Raw genomic sequence first — 26,639 nt, forward strand, 5'->3', positions numbered from 1 at the left:
ATTTATCCTCACCGTCACTAACACCACCACCACCTCCTCCTCCTCTTCCACAAGCATCACCATCACCATCACCACCACCACAACCACAACCACTCCAATCAACTTCAGCAACATCGACAGCAACAACTACATCATCATCAACAACAACAACAACAACAACAACAACAACAACAACATCATCATCATCATCATCATCTGCAACAACAGCATCAAATCATACAGCAGGAATCAATACAGTGGCAAATACAGCAACTGCTGATACGCTTGAATCAGCAGTGTTGGATGACCCACCAGAAGATTCCTTGAGAGTGGAGTGGACTGAAGAAAGAACAAAGTGCCTCATTGATATTGTAAAAGAAGAATGGGCAAAGTTGACCAACGCAAACAAGAAAAGACCTGTTTGGGTCGAAATATGCACCAAAGTAAGAGAGAGATGTGGTATGTCAACGACCTGGGAGAAATGTCAGGACAAGTGGAAGCATTTAAAGAGGGCATATCGGAATCATGTACAATACAGCTCAAAGACAGGATCTGAAAGAAGGCACTTTGCCTTCGAAGACGCAATGGCTGGAGTGATGGGTAACGACCCGACAGTTACTCCTCGATACACTGCGGGAACTACTGCATCTGAAGATAACAACCAGAAACCAGCAACAACAACAACAACAACAACAACAGAAGAAGTGCTGGAGAGGGTAACAGTGGAACAAGCGTAGATGCTACAGATGAAACTCCAACCAAGAGAAAGAAACGCCGAATGATTGATGAGGTCAAGGAATTCATCAGTGATAATAATAATCAGATGTTTTCTCTAATTAAACAAATGCATGAAGACAACAAGAATTTAATGGAAAGATTAATTGAGAAATTGTAGATATAAAATTTAATTGAAAAATATTATGACATACCTGAAGAAATATTTGATTGTAAAATTAATTCAGAAAGTTTAGAAGATAAATTTAATTAAACAATCATATTCAAAACAATCAAATCAATGAATCTTTACAAACATAAATGTCTTTTTAAATACTTTTCTGGATGGAAAAGGAAAATTAAAGTTATAAAGAATGTTAAACTTTACTTGTTTCGATGTATTAAAAGTATTATAAAACCATGTTTAATAACATAAAAGTTCATTTTAAATTAAGTTTCTTGATAGTTGGCAAAAATAAAGATTGAAAGAGATCTTAATCAAATATGGTGTCTGTCATTATTTACTGCTGTGTAAGGGTGATTGTATTTGTTCAAATAAATAAATAAATAAATAAATAAATAAATAAATACAAAGACACACACAACACACACAGATACATCCTACTTTATGTAAACATGTAACCATACATGTTGTTAAAACCTATATAAGGACAGTGATGTCAGTTATTTATCACTTGAAAACATTTATTCAAGAAGTGATGCTAAAGTCATTCACTGAAACATAACTGGTATATTCCATGGTGTCTAAGTTATCTCTAATCCCAGGAAGTAAAAACTCTTTTAGGCCTGATTTGCTTTTGACATTTTGATATTTAAACTAAATTGAGTGAGATAACTGTACATTCAAACATATCTGAAAACTTAACTACATGTATTGCATGAAGGTTTAACACAACATAAGATTTTTAATAATGTACAGTATACTGCATGATAGGCATAGACAGACAGAGACAGGGTTTGTCTGTGTCTATTTCTCTCAGGCTCTCTGCGTCTGTTTATATACATCTGTTCTTTTTGTATGAACCTGGCTGAAATTTTCAGATCTGCAATTAACTTACATGTCTTTCGCAGGCAGAGCTGACCAGGCCAGGATACCAAGACAATGCCAGAGGTTTGCAGATCCTCAAAATTCATCCAGGGTCAAACATTAGTAATAGATGATGACAAACAGGTGCAGTCATAAGAATGGAACAGACACATGTAGACTCCTTTATGTGTCTGTGTGTATATACTGAGGAATGGGGGTACTTGACCTGGACATCGGTATACAATATAGCAGCCGGTTTCAAACATAGGCACAAATTGATACAAATGTGTGAAAAACAGGTCAAAGACTACATTTTTTCCAAAATTATGATGTCAAAAGCCTAGTTTACCTAAAATTACAGGTCAAAGGTCATCATCAATCACCTTTTCTATCGAAGTGCCTTCCCTATAGATACATTCCTATCTAATTTTGTCTCATCCCTTCAAACAATATCAATTGTGGAAAATAGTCTGATCATATTTTTTGTTAAGCCCTCATGCATTGTCAATCTTCAACTGAATTTCCTAGGCACAAATATGGGGTTCACACACATACATTTAAGCCACTTCTGAACTGAATAATAATAATAAATCAATCAATCAATCAACAAAAGTTTATAGCGACCAAATTCCAAAACAGAAGTTTTGCTCTGTGACGCTCAATGGCTCCAGGCCTATACTAGTAAAAAAGCTCAACAATATAAAATTTAATACCAAATATTCCTCCAGTGCCTGCACTGTAATGACTCTTTATATAAATATGCATAAACATTCTTAATAGAGATTCTCAGATTTCTTTAATCTAGCCATAAAATTACAAACATTTTCGTAGTAGCTCTCAAAAAGACAGTATATATATATATATCATGAATTACGCACATACTACTTATATTACATTGTCTAGAAAGGTCACATCAGCATGTACCTGTCATTTAAAGACCCATCAGCTGATTGGCCTGATAGATTAAACATCAAGCTAGAAGTCATCATAGCGATAAGAATCACCTTTAGACTATGAAAGATTTTCACATATAGAAAGCATGTCAATGATCGAATAAACCCTGAGACAAATGAATTCGAGAGTTTGCATTGTCCTTATTTGAGAAAGACGCATTACGGAAAAATCTCAATCACCGGCTGCTATTCCCAATCATAGTTCACACCTGAATATTACAGAATTTGTCTTTGCCTACATTGAGTGAATTTACATCATTAGGTTGAGCAGGTAGAGACGACGTTGGACACCCGCAGCATGGTTATTGAATGGCACCATAAGATCATCATTGACGTCAATCTCTTGATCTTCATCATACAGTTCAACCAGTTCTTCTGCATTTAGAATGCATATATTATGCAAGATGCAGGCACTGACAATACCATCAACAATAAGCTCCATATCATCAGCATAAAAATCACGCAGTTTGCGAAATCTTCCTTTCAGCTGACCAAAGGATCTTTCTATTACTTGTCTAGCTCGACTTAACTCTCTGTTGAACATCTTCTGTTGCTGGTTTAAATTGCCATAATCTCTGAAAGGGGTCATTAAACAAGGTTCAAGGGGATACGCACTGTCTCCAACTAAATGGCAGCCATCAGGAATTGTAGTGTTTCTACTTCTATAGAAAGGGGAGTTCCTCCAGACTCGAGCATCGTGACAGCTACCAGGCCAACCTGCATATACATTGGTGAACAGCATCTTTGAATTGCACACACCTTGCAGTACTATTGAAGGGAATTTCTTACGATTGATATATGTGTCCGGTCTTACTCTTGGTGCCTTTATACGTATGTGGGTCCCGTCAATTGCTCCAAGAATAGATGGTAGATGAGAGAGCTGTCTGAAACCCTCTGTTGTGTCTTGGATAGCTTGTTGTGTATGTGGCCAGGTTATGAATCTTGATGCCATTTTACTAACCATGGTTTTCGAAATTCTACGCCAACACTCATGTGCAGTAGACATAGAGACACCAAATCGGTCAGCTATAGACCGAAATGTCTCATTGTTCCCTATAAACAATTAAGAAAGTAAGAAAAGATTATGTATTTGATAAAAAGACAAATGTCTTGTCTATGCTTGTCAAATACAACAAAAAACACCCCCTACTAGCTAATCAACAAGTAAAGTGTATGATAATAATCAAAATAAATATTATTTTTTAATTTGTCCAACACTGGATACTATGTGATGATTTTATGGTACATTAACTTACAAAACCCAATGACTGAACTTTTTTCTTGGTTATGAGGAGGAGGTGGCTTGACTTCAAATTGTTCTGATACCTTTTGAAAACATCAGCTTTAACAACTATCAGTAAACAAAAATATTTTGTTAATGTCTCACATTTTTACTTCCTATTTGATCATCCATATTATTACACCTCATGCAATATTCAAAACACCTGACTGCCCTAGACTGAGTCAAGTGACATAGGAAAAAAAATGATATTACACGGGTGACAGAGACTCCTTGTATCAGCTTAGCCTATTCCTTTGTACATATATGTTTTAGTGAATCATAATGATGATACATACTGTTATACCAGGGGTATGTATATTCTTTTAATAAATTTATAAATAAATTTATACATGTGGGTGTATGAATCTAGGAATGAGAGATTGACATCTATTTATTTGTCAGAAATCTATCCTTTGAAATAATGAAATAGCTAACCTGGCCGTTAGACGGACAGCGAGTTATCAACCATACTAGTAGTTATCTTACTTACCTAAGTACCACAAGAAAATCAATAGCTGTTTTTCAATCAGTATGGGCATCTTTCCTCTAAGCCCATCTTGTCCTGGTTGTGGTATTTCATTGCATTCCATCAGCAACTAAGAAAGATGAGAGAACATTTACACTATAAAAACCTTCACCTATGCTCAAAAAGCAACATGCATTCTACATCAGCAACTGAAATTAAAGGAAATGTAATCTCTAGTGTTTGACATAACTTTTATATTTCCAAATTAGTACTAGTCCGAGTGTTTATCAGATATCAAATTTTTGTATCATACTTATTTTACATAGCACTGTAAATAAAACTATGCATAACTAAAAACATATTTTTAATTACAACAACTGGTTTTGACAGTGAAAGCTGTCACAAATAGGTTACGATTCTACCATTTGGCAAAACTGCATCAATCAATGTGGTTCTCAAAACTACATGTATTTGCAATCACTGGAACACGATAGCCATAGTATGGCATCATGATATTCAGACACTAATAAGTTCTTTATTGTATATGCTTCATTGATCCTAATCTTATTACAGCTAGTTTACTGAGTTACTGATATACTGGTAAAATTAAAAGAGATTGTATAATGATACTAAACAGTAGGGAGTAAACTACTATTTACCAACACAAGACCTTTATTTTTCATGAATGCTACTGCTGCTTTTTACTATATTTTAACCTGTGTCATCGATTTTTATGTTGCACATTTATAGTATTTTTTTAACATTTATCTAATATATTTTTGACTGTTATTTACAGACTGCTGAGACAAGATTGTGTAATGGTCTTTATTATTATTATTATTATTATTATTATTATTATTATTATTATTATTATATGGGTCGTATTCCGTATTCAACTATAAACTTGGACACCTACTTGGGAAAAACAAACATCGTTTGTTGTCGTTCTGTCTGCAGCTCAAGTAACATTTGAAACAACTTCCCAAACCAATGCAGTATGCTCAAACATTTCGATCAACATTTTCCTTCAACGTTGGATAGGAACTGTTGTAACCACAGGCGCTCAAACCAGCCAATGATCGTTACCGTTTACATACGAGAAAAGGACAAGATTTTTTGTCACATATTTATACACTTTATTGCCATATGAGAGAAAGAAGGGAGATAACTACTTACAGTTAGAACAGCTTCAAAACTTTCTCGACTCAATCGGAAATGTTCTCTGAAGTCATCAGGATCATATCTCGGAATTACACTTTCCACATAGCCCTCGATTCTTGGTTTTTCGTCTTTTCGGAGACATGCCAGAGTTATCGCTTGGTTTACATTTTGACTGTGGGTAAACAAGTGACTTAGTACTTTTCTTTCCGTCTGCTGTATCAAAAGACCAGCAAACACTGCCAATTTCCGTCTTCTCTCGTTGTTATTATTGTTATTGTTGTCCGCCATTTTCAAAGATAGAGTCGTTCGATTAAACTGCGTTGCTGGGTAGCCCGGGCATGCGTGGTGTCAGTCTGTTGACGTCACTCGGGCTTGCCCGGGCAGGATAATCGAAAGCACCTTAAGAGACTGGGTCAAAAAATTAGGTAAAAGCGCAATTTCAACAATGACAGGTGATGTTAAATACATGCGCTACAAAGTAACCCATTTGCGACAGGCTGGAGTTAAATCTGCGCAGAAACGTTCTAAAGCGTGTGCGCGTCCGAATTCGTCGCCCTTTACCTTAAATTATAATAACTGGTAATGCTAGATAATGGACAGTTTCAGTTAAGCTGGTGAAAGCATTGCATAGATATAAGAGTGCATCTATAGTATATACTGTAGTGACATAATGTAATAAAAGTACCCTTTGACAATCCGGTTGGGTAAATTATGGTTGGATCGAAAACTGAATTTTTAGGGAAACAAATTTTTAAAACAGGGACTTGTCTGTCTTGCAAGTTACACCCTGTATTTTCTGCGAATGATACCAAAATGCAAACAGTTTCGAACGAAATGTGTGTTTGATGATGGTCTATATAATGACACGTCGTAGACTTTTGTTACTGTAAATCTGTACCTAATGTTTCCACTACTACCTCCAAGCAGAGTAGTGGCTGTTCTCCAAGCTATATCCCATCAATATATACGGTACGTACAATGCACTGCAGCTTACACTCTGTGTCCCATCGATGCCGCTAACAAAATCTCGCCTTCTGATAACATGGGTCGAGGTAAAAGGCTTTTGTCCATGTTTTCAGCGTTAGAGTTATATTGCCGAGCACAAATTTGAGGTTTAGGATTACACTCCATCCCGAGTCGCTGTACTAAAATTCAATGCGCTACTTCACCAACGTCCAACACATCCTGTGTTTCAGCTGCGAGCAGCACCAGCGTAAAGTTGGCGTCATCCTCATCCTCAGCCTCAGCCTCAGGTGACCTTTCTAGCTGACGCTGAAAATGACGCTGCTCAGCGTCAGCTTCAGCGTCGTATCCGAAGATTGCCGAAGTTACGCTACACGATGACGGATAAATGATAAAATTCGCCCATAACTTAAGAAAATAACTACTCCATTCTTTCTCAACTTTCTTTTGAATAGTAAAACTGGTTCACAGGTAATTTTTAATCATTAGAATATCTCATACAGGCTAGTTTTTTGGAAGTGTTCGTAATTTTCAGTCCATGGATCCGTGGATGTGTTTGTTGGCATCCTCTCAACTCTTGCGTTAAGATTTCCCAAAAATTGGTACAAAAAGGTATACATGGTCCGAAATTTGTAAAAATCGCCGCTATGAGAGGCGATATGAAAGCCCTAATTATTCAGAGGATATGTAAAACAATTAACTTGTAGAACTATGACTTGAGGCCTGAAAAGTCAACGCCACCTTTGAACTTTAAGTTGAAATTAAGGGCTAAGAATGTTGCGTTGTAACTACATCGTGAGAAGCAGAGAGTTTACTAAATATTATGAAATACAAACCCAACTGTGTTTTGATTAACATTTACAGTGCCATGAAACTTGGAGCACATTTTTAAAATCGTTTTTACACTTACTATTCCATCAGATGCATTCGGGAATAATCGGATCTGACGCCGGTGAAGCTGACGCTGTAGCGTCATCCTCATCCTCATTTTCGCGTGACCCCTGAGGCTGAGGATGAGTATGAGTATGACGCTGGTGCGAGCAGCCGACATGTTTACACTCTCCGGTCACGGTTCATCAAGGTCAGTTTGCGCATTGATATTGATTCTTCGTACTGAAGAATTTTTACTCTCTTTTTAGTCTTTCTATGATAAAAATAACCAGTTTCATTAAACTAATAAATTAAATGCTATATACTAAGTATGAAATATAACGGATTGGTGCAGATGTAGAGTCAATTCCAGCGTTTAAAAACGGGACTACATTATCAATCGCGTAATGATTTATAGATCGCACTTCCGTAATCGTCATGAGGCTTGATCGGCGCGAAGTTAGATTTAGTACCATCGGCCAGTGTCAGCTGCGTGCTTGTGATCAGGGAGTTATCTAGTGGACAATTTCGTGATCTTTCTATGGAATCGCCAGCCAAATGATATCACATAGTTGCAAAAACGTGTATACAGTACCAAGGACAGGCGGAGTTCTAAATTTGTGAACGCGAGCGGCAGTAAAGATGCCGAGTATATTTTCTGAGTACGGTATTTACACACAGCACGGAGCTGTGGCACGGAGAGACCTGCAACCGGGAATCGTCCAGCGTCTGCGAGCCGTTCACAAATGTAAGTCAATGTACCATTCGTCTGTTCATGGCTATTATGTTCTGTAATCGTTGTATTGCAATGTTTACCTAAAGATAAATTTTCGTTGAGTACTGATTCATACTAGAATTCACTTTCGTTTCACAACTGTTACTTACAGTAAGTGCTGAGATTTTTGCAGATTGTCGCCGTCGTGTATGTATGTAAACAACATACGGCGAGTTGTCCGCTGTCGGACATTTTAATCATTATTAATGTAATTTCGACCATGAATATTTATGCATTTTCTGCTTCAATTTTTCAACTTGATTTTGTCTCATTTTCAAATAATTATCGATTTCTTTCATGAAATTTACAATGTTTGGTCAAACGGTAAAGACTTACACTCTTCCCTGAACGATTTATATTTTTCAGAATCCATTGCTGGTACACTAAAGGGACAGAAATCAGAGAATTCGAGAACAGAAAGCCAAATCGCAGCCTTTGACAGTAATGTAAATGTTACATGAAACTTCTCAAGTCAAAAGAAAATCTTGGCATGATCATGACACTTATGTGGCATGAAATGAACATGGCATATAAAATAAATTGTACCACAATTGAATTTAACCTTTTTTTCTCTGTCGTTTTTTTATTAATAATAACTTTATTTGCTCTGACCATTGTTTCGCATGAAACTGGTATTTCAGAGCTTAGTTGGATAAAACACATCTTGTGCTGTCCACAGTCTGCCTTAGGATTTGTCAGGTTTTCATTCTTAACTGTGTCACTGACATTGGCCATGTCTACACAGGTGATTCTACAACTTGTGTGTACATATATCTGAAATGAACTTATATTTTTGGAGAAGATAAAAATTTTTGAAAGCTGTGGTACAATAGGTACAATACAAGAAATTTTGCTGTCACTTAATTGTGTTACTTCTTTGGTTTTCAGTATCTCTTGTCTATTATAATGTATTTAGTTTTCTTACTATAACTGAAATTGGTAAAAGTTTATTCCAGACCTGACTGTTGTAGAATTATACCAACTTTTGAAGGAAATTTTGTATGGGTAATTTGCAGCAAATTTTAAGTAACATTCAAATTAATTTGCCGCAAGTTTGCTGCAAGGATTGTGCCGCAAATTTGCTGCAAAGAGTTTGCAGCAACATTGCAGCAGGGACATTGCCGCATATTCGCAGCAAGTTCACAAGAAACCTAATTTGCATCTGAAAAATGAACACCCGCATATTTGCGGCAAATAGTTTGCTTCAAATTTACTGCAAAGCTTGCGGCAAATTTGCAGTAAGTTTGCGGGAGGCCTAAAATTTCGGTAAGGGTTGTGCTGAATTTCATCAATGATAAAAGCAGGAGGACAGAGGCAAATTAAACGGTGAAAGAGTTTAGTTGCAGCAAGTTGATTAATAACGCTAACACGGCCTTGGAATGACATAGCAGGAGCATATCTATTCCACCAAGATAACTTATTGTCAATCTTTGTAACACACTCACTCCAGTTTTTTGAAAAATATTCGTTACTGTTACCCAAATAAGTACCAAGGACTTTGAGACCAATACTATTCCAAAGAATTTCAAGCGGATGATCAGCACGCCCACGCCATGAGCCGACCCAAAGACCTTGGGACTTACGATAGTTAATTTTTGCATTACTGGCATGCTCATAGACAGAAAACAAATATTTAAACCTCAAAGAATCAACATTACAAGTAAAGAGAGTATTAACGTTATCAGCTGAAAGTTTTCATTTTACATCACCTGAATTTGGAATCATAACACCTTGAATACTGTCGTCTTGTCTTATTCTGTGTAAAAGAGGTTCAATAACAATTGCATACAGCTGCCCCGATAATGAGCAACCTTGCCTTATACCACGTGAAAACTGAACTGGAGCAGTAAGGGAACTGTTAACACGAACAAGACTATCAGTTTGAGTATACAGAAATTGATGAAATTTTCACCAAACCCGAACGCATGCAGAGTTTGAAAAAGATAATGATGACTGACACGATCAAAAGCTTTTTCCTGATCTAAAGAAAGAATACCAAGAGGAAGATTCATGTCATTATGAAAATGAATGCAATCCCTAATTAAATGAATATTGTCACTGTCTGCCTGGAACAGTATAACTTTGATCTACATGAATGATATCTTGTAAAACTTGCTTTAAGCGAAGCGATAAAGCTTTAGTGAAAATTTTATAATCAGAGCAAAGCAAACTGATAGGTCTCCAGTTCTTAAGAAGGGAGTTATCACCTTGTTTCGGAAGGAGTGTGATAACAGCTCGACGACAGGACGTTGGAAGAAGGCCATCGGAAATTGACTTTTGAAAAACCTGGTGAAAATCGTTCCCCAATAGAGACCAGAATTTTTTATAAAATTCACAAGGAATGCCATCAACACTAGGTGTTTTACCATTCGCAATGTTCTTGAGTGCAAAGGTGTACTCGTCAAGACTAATGGGTTCATCAAGTTGCGTAACTTTGTCAGCAGTTAATTGAGGGAGATCATGAAGCAAAGTATTTTGTGCTTCGGGCGAAACAGGCTCAGCAGTAAACAGGTTTTGATAAAACTGGCGAGTAAGTTGACGGATTTCTCTCTGATTTTCAGTAATTGTATGATCTTCACGTTGGAGATGAGTAATGGATTTACGACAGCCTTTGCATTTTCAAGAGAAAAGAAAAACTGTGAATTAGTATCAGAATCATTGAGCTGTTGAAAACGAGAACGAATAACTGCACCTCTGGTATCAAGTTTCTGAAAACTGTCTAACAGGTCTTTTTGCTGATGATATCTTGTTTCCAGAGAAGGCTGAGTATGAATCAATGTTTCCAAAGTACGAATTTCCTCAATAAGCTTTTGTTTTGAACGTTTAAAGTGATGAACTCGTTCAGCGCTGTACTGCTGACTCAATTCTTTAATCTTTTGTTTTCCTATATCCCACCAAGACTGAAGAGAAGAAAACCTATCCTTCTCATTACGCCAACCTTCCCAGAATTCCTTAATTAAAGTACAGTAATTTTCATTGTTAAGAAGACTGGTATTGAGACACCAAACTGGATTTTTGTTGACACTCGAATTCATAGTTAAAACAAGAGAAACAAGAGAGTGATCAGATAAATCAGTAGGAGAGTCAATAGACACAGATTTAATTTTCGAAGTCATCCTCTTGTTGATGAAGAAAGTATCAATGCGACTTTTTTGCTCTCCTCTCTGCCACGTAAAATTTTGAGTCTGCTTATGAAAATGGTTCCTGTCGAATATATTCCCTCCTCCTTTAAGTCTGCCTATTTGGTACCCATTTTTAAAGGTGGTAACAAAAGCCGTTTTGACGTCTCCAATTATAGAGGAATCTCATTACTTCCATCGTTGCACAAATTATTTGAATTATGTATTTCTCAACGCTTACAGCCTTGGCTAATTGAAAATAAAATACCGCACTCCCTACAAGCTGGTTATCAATCCGGCCAAAGCAACATTACTGCAGCTTTTTGCATTCTTGAGACAATTATCACCATATTGAAAGACGCAGTAAAACATTCATGTGTAGCCTAGATTTTCATAAAGCTTTTGATTCTATATGGTGGAATGGTTTATTTTACAAGCTATACACCATGAACCTCAATGCAACTTTGGCGAATTCTGCGTACCATGTTTCATGGACAAAACTGTCAAATCGCTCTTGGTACTTATGTATCAAATAATTACCCTATTTTCCAAGGTGTAAGACAAGGTAGCGTTCTTTCAACTACCTTATTCTTAATTTATGTAAATAAGTTGTTTGTTGAACTGAAAATACTAGTTTAGGATGTTATATTGGTACGTCATTTGTAGGGTCCCCGCCTTAGCTGACGACATTTCGATTTTATCGACTACACGCACTACTTGCCAGAGATTACTGGACATAGTTTGCAAATATTGCTCCAATTGGAGATTAAAAACTTCGTTGTCAAAAAGCAAAATCATTGTTTTTGGAGAAAGTAACAGAGAACGCAAAAGACTGTGTAAGCATAGAAATATTTCTCTGTATAACTGTCGTCTTGAAGAAGTTAATGACATCACTGTTATTGGCATGCGAATCACAAACACATTATCAACAATGGAACGTACACTTTCAGCTAGTAAAAAAGCTAGATGTTTAATTAATTCTTTACGTAGTGTTGGCATTGGACCACACGGTCTAAATCCTATTGTGAGCACGGAAGTGTGGAAACGCATGTGTCTTCCAGCAGCCTTACATACTTGTGAGCTATGGACTATTACAAATATTGAACTGCAAATGCTTGAAAAGTGTCAGCGTTATGCTGCCAAAGTTATCCAAGGTTTACCTCCCAGAACACCCACTGACTTAGCTTTAAGTGCTTTAGGATTGATATCAGTTGAAGCTTACATGGATAATTGCAAACTGCGTTTTTTTGGAATGCTTTGTAACTGTGATAATTCAGCCATTAGAAAATGTATATTTTACAACGTCTTTTTGAATTTAAGCTTGCTTCTGTTCAAAACTCTCGGGGATTTATTCCTGATATTACGAGAATTTTGTCAAAATACAACCTTCTGTGTTTTTTGATGAATTTGTGCAACAGGGTATTTTCCTCCAAAAGCAATATGGAAAACTATTGTAAAGGAAGCTATTAATGAAAAAGAGTATACTGCTTGGAGACAAAGGCTTGAAGGAAGAGAGGATTTATCTCTTTTTTCTCAACTACACAAAAAAATCAAACCTCTTTATTTATATACTGTATTACGAACCTCCCGCATCGCAGGTTTACTATTTATAGAATTGTAGCCGCTCTTGCATTACCAGCAGACCTTCTATGTACGAAATGTCAGTGTGCTGTTGAAAATTATTTAACCCACTTGCTCACTTCCTGTTGATACTACTGAATTGAGAGATGCTTTTTGGATAACAGTATTTGATAAGGTTAATGTACATTTTGCTGTAACTTTATTTAACTTAGACGATATCGGGTTTGTTTCTTGTATTTTACAAGATAACAACCACAACTTTCAACAACCACACGAATACGAAATATTCCAAGAACTTGCCTTTGATTTTATAAGTGCGTGCTTGAATGCTTGGTAAGCGTCCGATGTAGTAAACAAAATACATCGCACATGATAACTTATATCTTTTGATGTAAACGAGCTCTAGATGTTTGAACATTTTAGCTTATTCAGCTGAAAGAACGATCTCAAATGTAATTACCTCTTTTTTTTTTCATTTAATTTGCATCTGTATGAGTTTATTTGTGTGTTGTAACTCTTCTCTTTCTTGAGGAGGAATAAAGAAACAACAACAACAACAACAACTGCTGACTCAATTCTTTAATCTTTTGTTTTCCTATATCCCACCAAGACTGAAGAGAAGAAAACCTATCCTTCTCATTACGCCAACCTTCCCAGAATTCCTTAATTAAAGTACAGTAATTTTCATTGTTAAGAAGACTGGTATTGAGACACCAAACTGGATTTTTGTTGACACTCGAATTCATAGTTAAAACAAGAGAAACAAGAGAGTGATCAGATAAATCAGTAGGAGAGTCAATAGACACAGATTTAATTTTCGAAGTCAACCTCTTGTTGATGAAGAAAGTATCAATGCGACTTTTTTGCTCTCCTCTCTGCCACGTAAAATTTTGAGTCTGCTTATGAAAATAACGCCAGGCATCAGAAAGCTTACAGCGATGAACAAGAGAAGAAAAAACTTGCGAAGACTTTAAATGTGGTTCAATATGAGACGACCTATCTAAATCAGGAACAAGAGTACAATTAAAGTCGCCCCCTATGACAATATTTTCATTATCAAGATCAAAATCAAGGAGAAATTTACGAAGACTTTCAAAGAAAATACAACGATCATCTCCACGTGAAGGAGCATAAATATTAAGCAAATGAAAGGAAGTGTCATCCATTTTAATATGCAAATGAAGAAGACGACCCTGGACGACACTTTTTACAGAAACAACATCAACATTTTTGTTTCGTGGAAACAGCACTGCAACCCCAGCAGAATTACTAGTACCATGTGAGAAATAAATAGGCGCACGCCAAACTACTTGCCACTGCGCCTGATTAGCCACTGTAGAATGGGTTTCTTGTAAAAAATAAAAATCAGCATAATGATTGGACTTCAACGAAGACAAAATGTTATACCGTTTCAAAGAATCATGGCAACCATTTACGTTCCAAGAAATGAAACTTGCCATCACTAGACAAGCAAAAACAAGAACGATTTTACTTCCCATGTTTCGTAATAGCCAAGCTTTTACATTGTCTAACATGTTGTTGTAACTTTGCCACAAGTTTATGGATACGAACTTTTTGTTGACTAGTGACAATATCTGACCTGCGTAAGTTAGCAAATGACTTTATGAGAACCTTAAATTCTGAGCAGTAATCTTTACATTTTTCTATCATATTTTTAGAGCCTTTAATGTCTTCTAAAAACTCAAGCAAATTAGACGGCTTGATTTGTAGCTTTTCTTGAAATTCTGATGTCAGAAATTTCAGACGCAACAGACTCATTGTCATGATCAGACATTTCGCTGAGAACATCAAAGGAGTTTGATGTTTTCACTCCTGACCAAATAAGCTGATTTTGAGAAGCTTTTCTTGGAGACTGTGACTGAGAAATAAACAAATCCTGAGACTCATTTACATTGATATCTGAAAAAGGAGTCTCAGGAAACTCAAGTGATTGAGACTCAATAAGTGAAGATGATGATGAAGAAGGGGGGGTTGAATGATAAAACGGGAGTAGAGGGGAGCGGAGAAAATGAAGGCGAAGCAGGGGTTCGTACCCTGTCTTCATCGGCATGGACGTTAACGTTTGCAGCAGAGTTAACACTTTTTTCTCTCTGTTGAGCGTCAGTGGGTTGACTGTTTTTACTGGTGAGAGGTCTTTGATCGACAGAATTTTCATCAACAGATGTGACTTTGTGAGCGGACTCTGATTGTGCCTCATTGTTTTCGACAAAGCGAGTTGACATTGAGGCGTTACTTGAAGTTGAGGTGTTAAATTCTGTGGTATTGATATGCTGATTAACACCTTCATTTGCATTTGCTTCACTTTCGACAACATCCATTAAACCTGAGTTTTCATCCACACAATTATTGTCTTTTTGAACATTTTCAGTGTCATTATCGTTGTTTTCTGACGATCTATGATCATGATAGTTAGGACAACGTTTACGGATATGACCTTTTAGTCCACAGTGAAAACAACGCAGTTCATCTACAGATACATAAACGGAATAGAAACGGTCATCATATTTGATCTGAATTACACCACTGATGTTCTCATTGTGTAGCAAAACATGAACTTGTCGTCTAAACGACTTCACATGTTTCAGCGAAGCATTTTTACAACCAAGAGGGATTGCTCTTAAATGTCCAACAACTCTACCAAGTTTCCATAAATGTTCCTCCAAAACTTCATCAGGAATGAAAGGAGGAACATTTGACAGAATTAATTTTGAAACCGGTTTCACCATGTGTTCCACATCGACTAATTCATCAAACAAAGCAAACTTTGATTCAACAATACTTTCAACATTACCGAGTGTTGCTAAGAACACAACAACGGACTTATTCATTCTAGAAGCAGCAATAACATTTTCACTTCCGACTTTCTTTGCAATCTCTTCAACATAGCTTTCAACGGGAATACCTTCAATATTAGTACACCTGACAGCATGCTTGCGTGTCAGATTCCGAAATGGCTTGTCCTCCCGGGCGGCCATATTGCCGACCACGGGTTAACAAATGACAAAAAATAAAATCGAAGGAAATCCACCTAATCGAAGATGAAACCGGACCGGAGACAAGACCCAAAAGAACTAAACACTACTCACAACATAAACTGATGACAATTGACGAAGGATGGCACTTCTCACTTGTAGAAAAACAAAACAAGTAGGAGCCCTTCTTCTGTACGTCTATCCAATATGGCGGAAGAAGAAGAAGAAGAAGAAGAAGAAGTTCAAGAAGAAGATTAAAGTTGCAAGCAGTATTGTTGGGGGCCTGGAGGAGTTTCCTTGGAATAAGCTAGGGAATATAGTTTAACAATGGTTTGTAAGACAATCATCTTTCTCATGTTGAATTTTTACAGAAATAAATTAGTTTTACCATTGCTACTAGGTGTGGTCCTGGTTGGAAGGTCAATAGTCTTCCTACTCAACCAACGACACTTGGCGAATGGTCTCAGTGCAATATTTGTAAATGAAAAGAAAATTCTATACTTCCAGCCCTTGTACTTGCTGAGATATGAGACTATGTCAAAGGTCATCCTAGGTAAGTCGATTGTACCAGCTATTACGGTTGTCTAGGATTTGACTACATATTTTGGCCTTCGTCTGTGGACGAAAGCCAAAATACGCAGTCGAGATCCTAAGACAACTGTTCCACATGTTTTGCTCAATGAATGTCTGTTTATCTCATTTGAGGGCAAAGCTTCCTAATCAAGACAAGCTGTATCTTTTGACAACTTTTCATGATTTTTATTCCGTATATATAAAGTGTTGTGTAATTTTGCCAATATCTATGAATCTTGGTCTGGACTGAAAGTTCACTTTTTGCCTATACACATACACAAGCTATTGCAACAAGCTGAGTATTGCAATGTACCTTATCCATTCACCATCATGGCGGACCTCGAGGAAAATGGGAGTGAAAAGGTTCAGAGAGTACATACACTGTATTTGATATTACAGAACAAAAATAGCCAAGAAATATTGTTTTGTCATAAATTATAGCTACTCTACCTTAAAGGAGAATTCAGACAAAACCAGTTTTAACTCTGTCGTTTCATGATAATTTCAGTATAAAAGTTGATTTTCAGTGACTATAATGTATTAATTCAGTTCTCTAAACCGCACTTTAAAAAGTTGCCTTTGTGTTAACTTCCAAGATATTGAATATAATTTTTCTGTCTTGTTTTTTCCTGTATTCTTTCAAATGACAGGTTCAGAAACCTTAAAAAGGAAACCATCACTACAAATAGTGTACACAAAACAGATCCCATGCCCTCACCAACACCATGGACAAGAGCAAAGACAAATGAGCTTTTTTGCTTGGTTCCCATTACACTCCTCAGAAGCCCTGTATAGCTAGTTTCGTAAGGTGTAGCCAAATCTGATGTGCAGAGTGTCTTAGAGGACCTTTTCTTCTATTGTTGAAACCATAAAAGTACAGTTAATAATGAAAAAAACTGCCTTTTGTTAACTATCTCATTATTTGTGAAAAAAACAAATTAGAAAAACCTAGCCCAGGAAAGAAAACATATCAAGTTTCCCTTAAAACACGTACTGTAAAACATTTGATCATACTGATAGGGGAGATTCAAATTTTTTTAGGGTAATGAGTGGTTCTAGACAAGATTGTATTTCAATTATGATTCCTCAAGTCCACTCCCCATCAGTATTTGTGAATGTAGCCTAAGTTACAAGATGTATAGCTTTTTTTGAAGGATTGTATTGTTTGCAACAGGATTTATTTTCAGCTGAATAACTCTGGAAGTACCTAACAGGATGACATCCTAAGACATTTACATCAAACTTAACCAAACTACAGCAATTAAAACTTCTCGGAGGTTTTCAAGGATTAAAAAATTTACAGACTACCAGTATGTCCCTTCCAGAAAACTTAGGTCCACAGTAGATGAGAGTAGATCTACGAATAGTCTGCATTAGACTTTATGTAGATCTACATCAGGTTTTGTAGATGAAGACCCAAAGTAGTTTGTCAACATGAAGCTTTGTCTACAGATATTGTCCACATCAGACATGACTATATGTCTACATTTTGCACCAACTTCATCTACGCTTGATCTACACTGATCTACCATCCTATCTAAGCAATGGACCATTTGATATCCTTGGGGGGGGGGGGGGGGGTCCTGGAAGATTTTTGAAAAAAAAAAATTCCATGCAAGCAGATACAAGGGAAAAAAAATCTGCCTTAGATGACTTATGAAAAAAGAACTGGCAAGCAAAGAGTATCAGCAAGAACCTTTTGGGATGTAACTTTTTCATTTCCATGCACCCTTCTCAATTGTCTTTCCAAAAGCCTCTTGAAATTAATTTTCAGGCACATATGGCTTTTTGAATTGTTCACTGATTCTAGATTAAGTGAACACACTCTGTAGATACATGCATATCATCTCCTGTGTGTTGACCAATAAATAATATTGTTCTCTGGTATGATATTGCGACATGGACAGATTGCACTGACAAGTCAAATGACAGAATTTCAGAAGATGTTAAAACAAAACCGTCATCATCAAGTATTATAATCCGTGGCACATTTCAGCCAACCAATAAACCAATTTGCATTTTCAAAAAAGAAAATCAAAATGGAACTAAGTTTCAATTTTCGAATGGTTTTATCTTCTTGATTACTAACTTTTAGGCCTATTTCTAAATTTAAAATCTTTGGGCTGAGATTGATATAGGAAACAGGTGTATACTGCCATGAGGATGGCAATTGCGGTCATTCAAATTTACTTCTGACAAACTCTATATACCAAATGTCCAATTTTCCCATTTCATTTGGGGCATGGCGAAGTATCTTTTCATTTAGGGCTGGTCAGATTCTTTGGCCTGGGGGGCCGGTGGATTAATTTTTGCCGACGTCAAAAAGTGCCTGACCCCCATTCCAAATTTTGAAAACAGGGTGACCCCCCTATTCCAAATTTCGAAAACAGGGTGACCCCCCCGCACGCGACAACTGTAAAACAAAAGGTGCGCACAAATTATATATATATATATATATATATATATATATATATATATATATATATATATATATATATTTCATATTTTACATACATTTATATTTTAACAGTCATTCTGTGTTTTAAAGAAACTGTTGACATGTCAGTTGTAAGATAGAAATTTCAAAGTGTCAATCTTAAAGTTTGAATACAGCACATTTTGAATGAGCTGTGGATGTATTTCACACTTTCTATGCTTAACCAGATGTCTTGAACTGTTGTACAAAAATGGATGTCAATCATTAATATCAAAGAGGAAAAAGCTGTAAATCAAAAATTTTGATGGGTGTTAAGACTTGCCAGCCATCAAATTAAATCTCCTGAGGAGCCATAGAGAGGCATTTTAGCCAAATCTAATGTTTGCAGTGTCTGAGATGACCTCTTTTTGTAACATTGAAACCATAAAAGCACAGCTAATAATGACAAAAACTGCCTTTTTTAACTGTTATCTTGGTCATAAAAAAGCATCATTCTACAGAAAGCCTGAGACACAAAGGAAAACAGTTGCACCAATGAGAACGAAAGATATCTTGTCATTTACTATCTCTAAAATAAGTCACTGTATCAAATATATATTGTGAAATATTTGTGCATGTTGTTTTCTCATACTCAATTCTCATAGAGAGAACAGAAAAGTATCAGGACTTTGTCTTGCTTATCATATGATATGCATATTTCATAACGGTACACTTTCACTTAGCAAACATCAAGATATCTCTGGCATATATCTCTGATTTATTAAAGTATGGCGCCCGAAGGGCGCAGAGAAAAATATGAAACATCCTGATATCTCTGATATATACGTCTTGTATATTAAAGTCATGCACAGGAAGGGTGTGCTGAAAAATGTCTGATATATTAAAGTAATGCGCTTGAAGAGAATGCTGAAAAATATTGAACATGCAGATATCTCTGATATATATGTATGCTTGATATGTTAAAGTTGGGCGTGCTGAAAAATATGTCTGATTATTAAAGTTACGCGCCCGAAGGGCGTGCCGAAAAATGCAACTGAATGATGAAATTTTAGGCTGACACGATGCATGTTAGGCAATGTGATGAGCCTGTGTCGAAATTCAAAAACACACTGACCCCCCCTATTGGGCATTTCAAAAACATGGTGACCCCCCTATCACCAAAGTCAAAAATAGGGTGACCCCCCCCCCTGAATCCACTGCCCCCCCCCCCCCCCCCCCGGCTGAAGAAACTGACCAGTCCCTTACTATGGCGGAAATAACTATATTGAATTGGAATTAAGGTGTAATATTTATCTCAGTGTGACCAAATATACTGGGGAAGGGCTTGGTTACGATTACCGGTATTTGTACAAGATACTTTTAAAAATTAGCGGGAATGAGGGACTGGTTTCTTTGGCCTAGGAGGCCGGTGGATTCATGGGGGTCACGTACCCTGTTTTTTACTTTGGTGATGGGGTCACCTATTTTGAAATGCCCAATTGGGGGGTCAGTGTGTTTTTAAATTTCGACACGGGCTCATACTTGTCTTAAATGCATCAATGCATGATGCTAGCAATGAATTTCATCATTCAGTTTCATTTTTCGGCATGCCCTTCGGGCGCGTAACTTTAATAATATGAGGTTGTCACAAAATTACGGCAAAGGATGCACGAGGACATTGGTGCAGCGTTTCGCTCGACGCGAAGCGGAGGGCAATGCACAGCTCCAAATGCGTCGGCGCCAATGTCCTAGTGCATCCTTTGCGGTATTTTTGTGATAATCTTAATATTATACATCTTACATTCTTGACTGGGGCATCAAATTGTCACTCATGATTGGTCAACGTGAGATATTTCATGTTATGCAAAGGTCCATTGATAGCATGGTTCTCAGTGAAAGTCAAAGATTACCTCTTTCAAAACTTTGTTTGCATGATGTTTTCTTTTCATGTAGACTACTGACTTTTCAAGATTTTTCATTTTACATGAAGTCATAATAGCATTAATGATGTGCTATGTCAAATTGCAGTGCATTCCTGGAATTAATATGACCTAAAATCCTACATGTTGGTGCTTGGAGAAGACACCATAGGTTACTGTAATATCTTCAGTAGTTGTGATTGAATTGCTAAAAGCTGGATATCTTCATGTTTGTCACATAGTACTCTATTTGCTGTGGATATCATGTAGTCTTCTTGCTTTATGTTTGCTTGTAAAATTTGCAGCAAATTGGTAACACTGTAACAAATAATGAATAGCAATTATAAGTATAACCATCATGGTCGATTACAAATTCTTCAGGACTATATCAGCTTACTGGGCAGAAAACAACATTCAGTAATTTTCAACGGTGTAGTCAACAACGAGATATATACATTTATCAAGGGAATGGTCCTTAGTACATTTCGAAAATTTTCTATCTGCTGTATTTTATTTGTCATTAATTTTTGGAAAAATCTAGGAACTTTATAGTGTTTGCCCTGGGATGGCAGCTGTTGTGTTGTTTGTATGATTCCTTTCTACTTCTGTATTTTAGACCATAATACACCATTGCAAATACAATGAACATGCAAATAACTTACAATGCCTGTGCTTCATAATATTTCGATAGTTACAATGCACCTATGTGTGTAAATTAATGGTTTACCAATAACTTTCATGTATTTTATTCTTGTTGAATAAAAACATTTATTTATTTGTGTTTCTTCCAGTCTGCACTCAAAGTGTACTAGTATCCATATCAAAATATTTACCTCATAGTTTTTGGCATGATGTTCCAAATGTCTTCATAGATTGTATTCATGACACTGGCTTCCTGCAAAATGAACATAAATATTGTAACATTATTCCTGTCAAAGAGATTTCATTTTCCTGACATTTATGTATTGTTTTTAAAAAAAAAACATGGTGTGATTCCAAATATTAGAAGGCATTTAACCAATTTGAAGTGTAAAACAATAACAGGTAAATAGCATTATTCAATATCCTATTGGAGATTGATCATCCATTTATTCATTTCAAAATCAACAGCGATATTTTGAAAGATTAAGTTTTCATGCACTTGACATACCTATGATGAGTACATTCTAAAAGCATTTACCTTAAGTATTTTGACAAGTAGTAGGTGAAATAGTTCCTGATGTTGCTGGCTGTTGTCAGCGTATTGCTGGACTAGGTGTACAGCATCTTGCCACAATTCATATTGCAGTAACAGCAACAAAGATTTTCTGACACAATATATATCTTCTTTCCTGTAATAGAATTCACCATCAGTCTATTTCAAGTTTATTTCTCTTCTTTTTGTGAAATGATCTTTAAAGAAACACTTTTATTTGTACAAATAAAGGCCCTGCCCCATACTTGTCTTTCAACAGACATGATACTGACATTTCAGAATGTGCAAGGATAAATGCAATTAGATAAAGTAAATGAGCTAGCTATAAGGGACTGGTCAGTTTCTTCGGCCTGGGGGGGGGGGGCCGGTGGATTCATGGGGGGTCACCCTGTTTTTGACTTTGGTGATGGGGGGGTCACCCTGTTTTTGAAATGCCCAATAGGGGGGGGGGTCAGTGTGTTTTTGAATTTCGACACAGGCTCATCATTGCCTAAAATGCATCGTGTCAGCCACAAATTTCATCCAGTTGCATTTTTCGGCGCGCCCTCCGGGCGCGTAACTTTAATAATCAGACATATTTTTCAGCACCCCCAACTTTAAAATATCAGGCATACATATATCAGAGATATATGTATGTTCAATATTTTTCAGCGTGCTCTTCGAGCGCATTACTTTAATATATCAGACATTTTTTAGCACAACCTTCCTGTGCATTAATATACAAGACATAATTTATCAGAGATATCAGGATGTTTCATATTTTTCTCCGCGCCCTTCGGGCTATACTTTAATAAATCAGAGATATATGCCAGAGATATCTTGATGTTTGCTAAGTGAAAGTGTACTATGAAATCAGCATTTCATATGAAAAGCATGACAAATTCCTGATACTTTTCCGTTCTCTCTATGAGAATTCAGTATGAGAAAGCAACATGCACAAATATCAATGTTACAAGAAAAGGTCATCTCAGACTCTGCACACATCAGATTTGGCTAAAATGCCTCTCTATGGTTCCTCAGGAGATTTAATTGGATGGCTGGCAAGTCGTAACACCCATCAAAGTTTTTGATTTACTGCTTTTTCCTGTTTGATATTAATGATTGACATCCATTTCTGTACAACAGTTCAGGACATCTGGTTAAGCATAGAAAGTGTGAAATACATTCACAGCTCATTCAAAATGTACTGTATTCAAACTTTAAGATTGACACTTTGAAATTCCTATCTTACGACTGACATGCCAACGATTTCATTAACAATATATATATATATATATATATATATATATATATATATATATATATATATATATATATATATATATATATATATATATATATATATTACAGTATTATATTATTACATATTACAGTTGTCACGTGCGGGGGGGGGGGGGGGCCACCCTGTTTTCAAAATTTGGAATAGGGGGGGTCACCCTGTTTTCAAAATTTGGAATAGGGGGGGTCAGCCACTTTTTGACATCGGCAAAAATAATCCATCGCGCCCCCCCCCAGGCCGAAGAAACTGACCAGTCCCTTACCAGCTGATCTCCATGTAGTGTAAAGCAAGGCGTGCAGTGTTTCATCCAGACAGAGGGATTCCCCCTCTGTTGACATGTTGGCATTTGTCAGGGGAGCGAGGCCCTCCCCATGAAATGGTGCTAGTTACACCTTAGAGATACAAGTAGAACACATGAACTGGTGAAATCACCCCTGTAAATGTTCTGGTAAAGGGGGAATCCCCCTGATGATGCCATCCTGGATGAAGCATATACACAAGCTGCAGTATATGCTTCTTTGACAACATCATTCAAACCCGGTATTGAATGATAGTGGTTTTGGTTTTCTTGAATTGAATACATCATCACTTGCCTTGGTCAACGCATTACAAATTGAGTTACAAGTTGAATAATATGATGATGAAAGAGCCTAGCCAGCTCTCTGTAAAAGACAGATATCGGCCACATTAGAAAGGTTCTTCATATACAAGCGATGGGTTGGGTCATCAACAATCAGGCCTACAATACATGATTTTCGTCATTATGCAGCGGCCTTTTAGAACAACTACCATAGAAAACTTTGGTCACAACTTTAAACACACACATAAGTACACATAAACACATACACATACATACCATACATACATACATACATACATACATACATACAAACATACATACATACATACATACATACATACACTCTTTAGAACACTGTGCTCATTGTTGAAGCAGAGCTTTATAAATTACTTCAAGTACAAAATAATATCAGATAAACCTTATGGCAATAAGTATGCAAGAAACTTAAATAACAGATATAATTACTTTGTATTTGAAGTAATTCGTGTTATTATATATATATATATATATATATATATATATATATATATATATATATGAAACACACGCATTTCTATGGTAACATTTTGCAGTAAAAGGGGCCTCGGACAACGCTATATAAAATATTTTTGCATCACTGTTTTGTCGACCATGATCTGGCTAACCCGGTAACCGGCATTACCGCGGCCCTCTCTCTCGAAAAATTGAACTCCTCGACACTCTTTCACTGCGTATTTCAATCGCCGACGACCTCGCACAAACCCTACGTTTAAATGCTCGTTTCTAAACAAAATTTACATTTCACATAGCCTGATTTCCATGATTTCCTATATATTGCTTCCCACCGGTTTGACTATAAACAATACGTAAGTACAGAGAGCATACAGAGGGCCTTCGTCGCAATGCGGAAGTGCATATACGTGACCTGTCAAAATTTTCCCACATGACAGTCTCCTGGTGCGCGCGAACTCCATAAGTGAGTTTTCAGGCAACATGGCTGCGACCCCATATTGACCCCAAGTGAAAATGTGTTCGCGATCAAATCTTCCTATATTTTTTTCAGAATTTTCTGCAAAATCATTGCTTCTTACATCTTTTGTAAAATATAAAATATTAAAATAAAAATGCGATGTGCCATGTCTCCAGATTTCTAAAATATCGTTCGTTGACCGTTCGACGGAATGCTCATTTCGCAAACTTGTGACGCAGTTGAAATTCAATACTGACCGCCAAATAATCTTAATGAGACGAGATCATTCTAGACATCCTCCAAGTTATCCAACCATTCGCATTGGAGTTCAGCTCGCTTAGAGTATCATAACATTCTTCAACCTTCTTTTAGATCGACCATAATTTCTCCCATTTAGGAAATAAATACACAAGCTACCTTGACAAAACTTCGTGCACCATCGAGGACCAAACGCACTACAAATCTGTCTTGACGTCATCATCAACTTACATGGTAATCGGCATACCGTATTTTTTAGCAAAGGAGACACAGAATACGTCGGAGTATTCAGTTTCAAAACGTATTACATTGTGTGATGTTGTCAAAAAAAGGTAATGTTACTGCAGTGGTATAAATTACAAAACACAAAAGTTCAAACCAGTTTATTTTGGACTGGCTTTACCCAACATTTCATATTGTTTCTTATGCCAGATTTGCGGCAGATTTGACCACGTGCTTACTGGCGACCCCTTTACATGCAAATTTTGTATCAAATGGTGTGTTCTCCCGGAAGAAAAAAAATGAAGGAGGCGAAATTTGCCCTCAAGACTCAAAACCACCCCGTAGCTAGCTATTTTGAACGAGCTTCTCGAATCTGCAGCTCTATTTCGAAATGATGGTCTGGTTTTCTCAGCTCAAGGATAAGCGTTCTCCATCGCTGTGGGCATTACTATTCTCAACTGGGGGTACAGTTTCCAGTCGTAATGGTTTTCATTGTGTCCGGGATATAAAACTTTTCCTTTTCACACTTTCACTTTGATTAACACTAGTCCACATCTTGTCAGTGATTAAACATGTTTCAAGTTTAAATGTTAAAGTCTGGTCTCGAGCCCTCCTGTTCGACCAAACTGAAATTACCCCTCCCACTTTGGCTCGTCCAGTGGGTGTAGCAAGGGTCGTGCAATCGCCTATGAAACGGAGGGTGCATTAATTGTTGCATTTCGATGCACAGTTTGATTATATTCAGAAGATTTTGTGGCAAAAACTCAGATAGAGAAACATTAATATTCAAATCTCACTTATTCAAGACTGGCTGAGAGCAGCACTTCCATTCAGTTAACATCATTACGCCATTTATTATGCCAAGAAAGATGAAGCCAAGACATTTTGCCCTCCCTGGTCTCAGCCAGAAATGGTTATACCTTAGAGAGTTTTTTCCCACGGAATGAAAACAAATGTACTTGGGCTGAGGCCCAAGTACAATAATAATAAATTATTGCTTGCTTGTAAATATAGGATTTACATCACATTTGTGGCAATAAAAGTGTGATACAAAAATAAGTTTTAATTTTCTTTAATGAAGATAAAGTATTACAGTATAATAATATTAGCTAATAATAAATATAACTAGGTATTTCTTTGTTTATACAAAGTAAAAATATAATCAGCAAGTTGTTTATTAAAAGATAACTCTTGTTTTGTTAGTAGAGAAATAAGCTGATTTTCAGTATTGTCGTTTGGGAAATTGATTTTACTGAAAAAGTTCTTTCTTTGGACTTTGTATTTCTGACAGACTAATAAAAAATGTGTTTCATCTTCAATACTGTTGGTGTTACACTGATTGCA

At 36.6% G+C, this 26,639-nt stretch overlaps 2 protein-coding genes and 1 long non-coding RNA gene across 5 annotated transcripts in view; 1 reads left to right on the forward strand and 2 right to left on the reverse strand.

The window, feature by feature from the left end:
• Positions 1-868: 868 nt before the first annotated feature.
• On the reverse strand, positions 869-5,945 carry LOC139116300 (uncharacterized). Its single transcript, XM_070678924.1, has 3 exons — positions 5,619-5,945; positions 4,467-4,572; positions 869-3,747 (listed from the first exon to the last, which is right to left on the reverse strand). Exons 1-3 carry the CDS (start codon positions 5,889-5,891, stop codon positions 2,945-2,947), a joined length of 1,182 nt encoding a protein of 393 aa, XP_070535025.1. The 5' UTR covers positions 5,892-5,945; the 3' UTR covers positions 869-2,944.
• A 1,783-nt stretch (positions 5,946-7,728) lies between these two features.
• Positions 7,729-8,772, forward strand: LOC139116303 (uncharacterized). The gene is made up of 2 exons (XR_011548275.1): positions 7,729-8,184; positions 8,578-8,772. It is a non-coding gene; the product is annotated as an uncharacterized lncRNA (long non-coding RNA).
• Positions 8,773-19,435: 10,663 nt separating this feature from the next.
• The window catches only part of LOC139116299 (uncharacterized), an 82,797-nt gene continuing 75,593 nt past the window's right edge, over positions 19,436-26,639 (reverse strand). Inside the window, exons 17-19 of one of the 3 annotated variants that reach the window (XM_070678922.1) lie at positions 21,993-22,143; positions 21,646-21,707; positions 19,436-21,130 (exon numbers count right to left, since the gene is read on the reverse strand). In XM_070678922.1, coding sequence (XP_070535023.1) covers positions 20,986-21,130; positions 21,646-21,707; positions 21,993-22,143 — 358 coding nt within the window. In that variant the 3' untranslated portion in view covers positions 19,436-20,985. Of the gene's footprint in view, positions 21,131-21,645; positions 21,708-21,992; positions 22,144-23,538; positions 23,949-26,639 lie in introns of those variants that run through there. The other 2 variants (XR_011548274.1, XM_070678923.1) reach the window with 2 other exon arrangements.

The sequence above is a fragment of the Ptychodera flava genome, chromosome 17 (assembly GCF_041260155.1).
Source record: "Ptychodera flava strain L36383 chromosome 17, AS_Pfla_20210202, whole genome shotgun sequence".
Classification (NCBI taxonomy): Eukaryota; Metazoa; Hemichordata; class Enteropneusta; family Ptychoderidae; genus Ptychodera; species Ptychodera flava.

Coding starts and splice junctions, on each gene's coding strand:
- LOC139116300 (XM_070678924.1), bottom strand. CDS start 5,891: ATGGCGGACAACAATAACAATAATAACAACGAGAGAAGACGGAAATTG. Junction 4,573..5,618: donor GTTTTGAAGCTGTTCTAACT/GTAAGTAGTTAT, acceptor CATCTTTCTTAG/TTGCTGATGGAATGCAATGA. Junction 3,748..4,466: donor GATTTTCTTGTGGTACTTAG/GTAAGTAAGATA, acceptor AATTGTTTATAG/GGAACAATGAGACATTTCGG.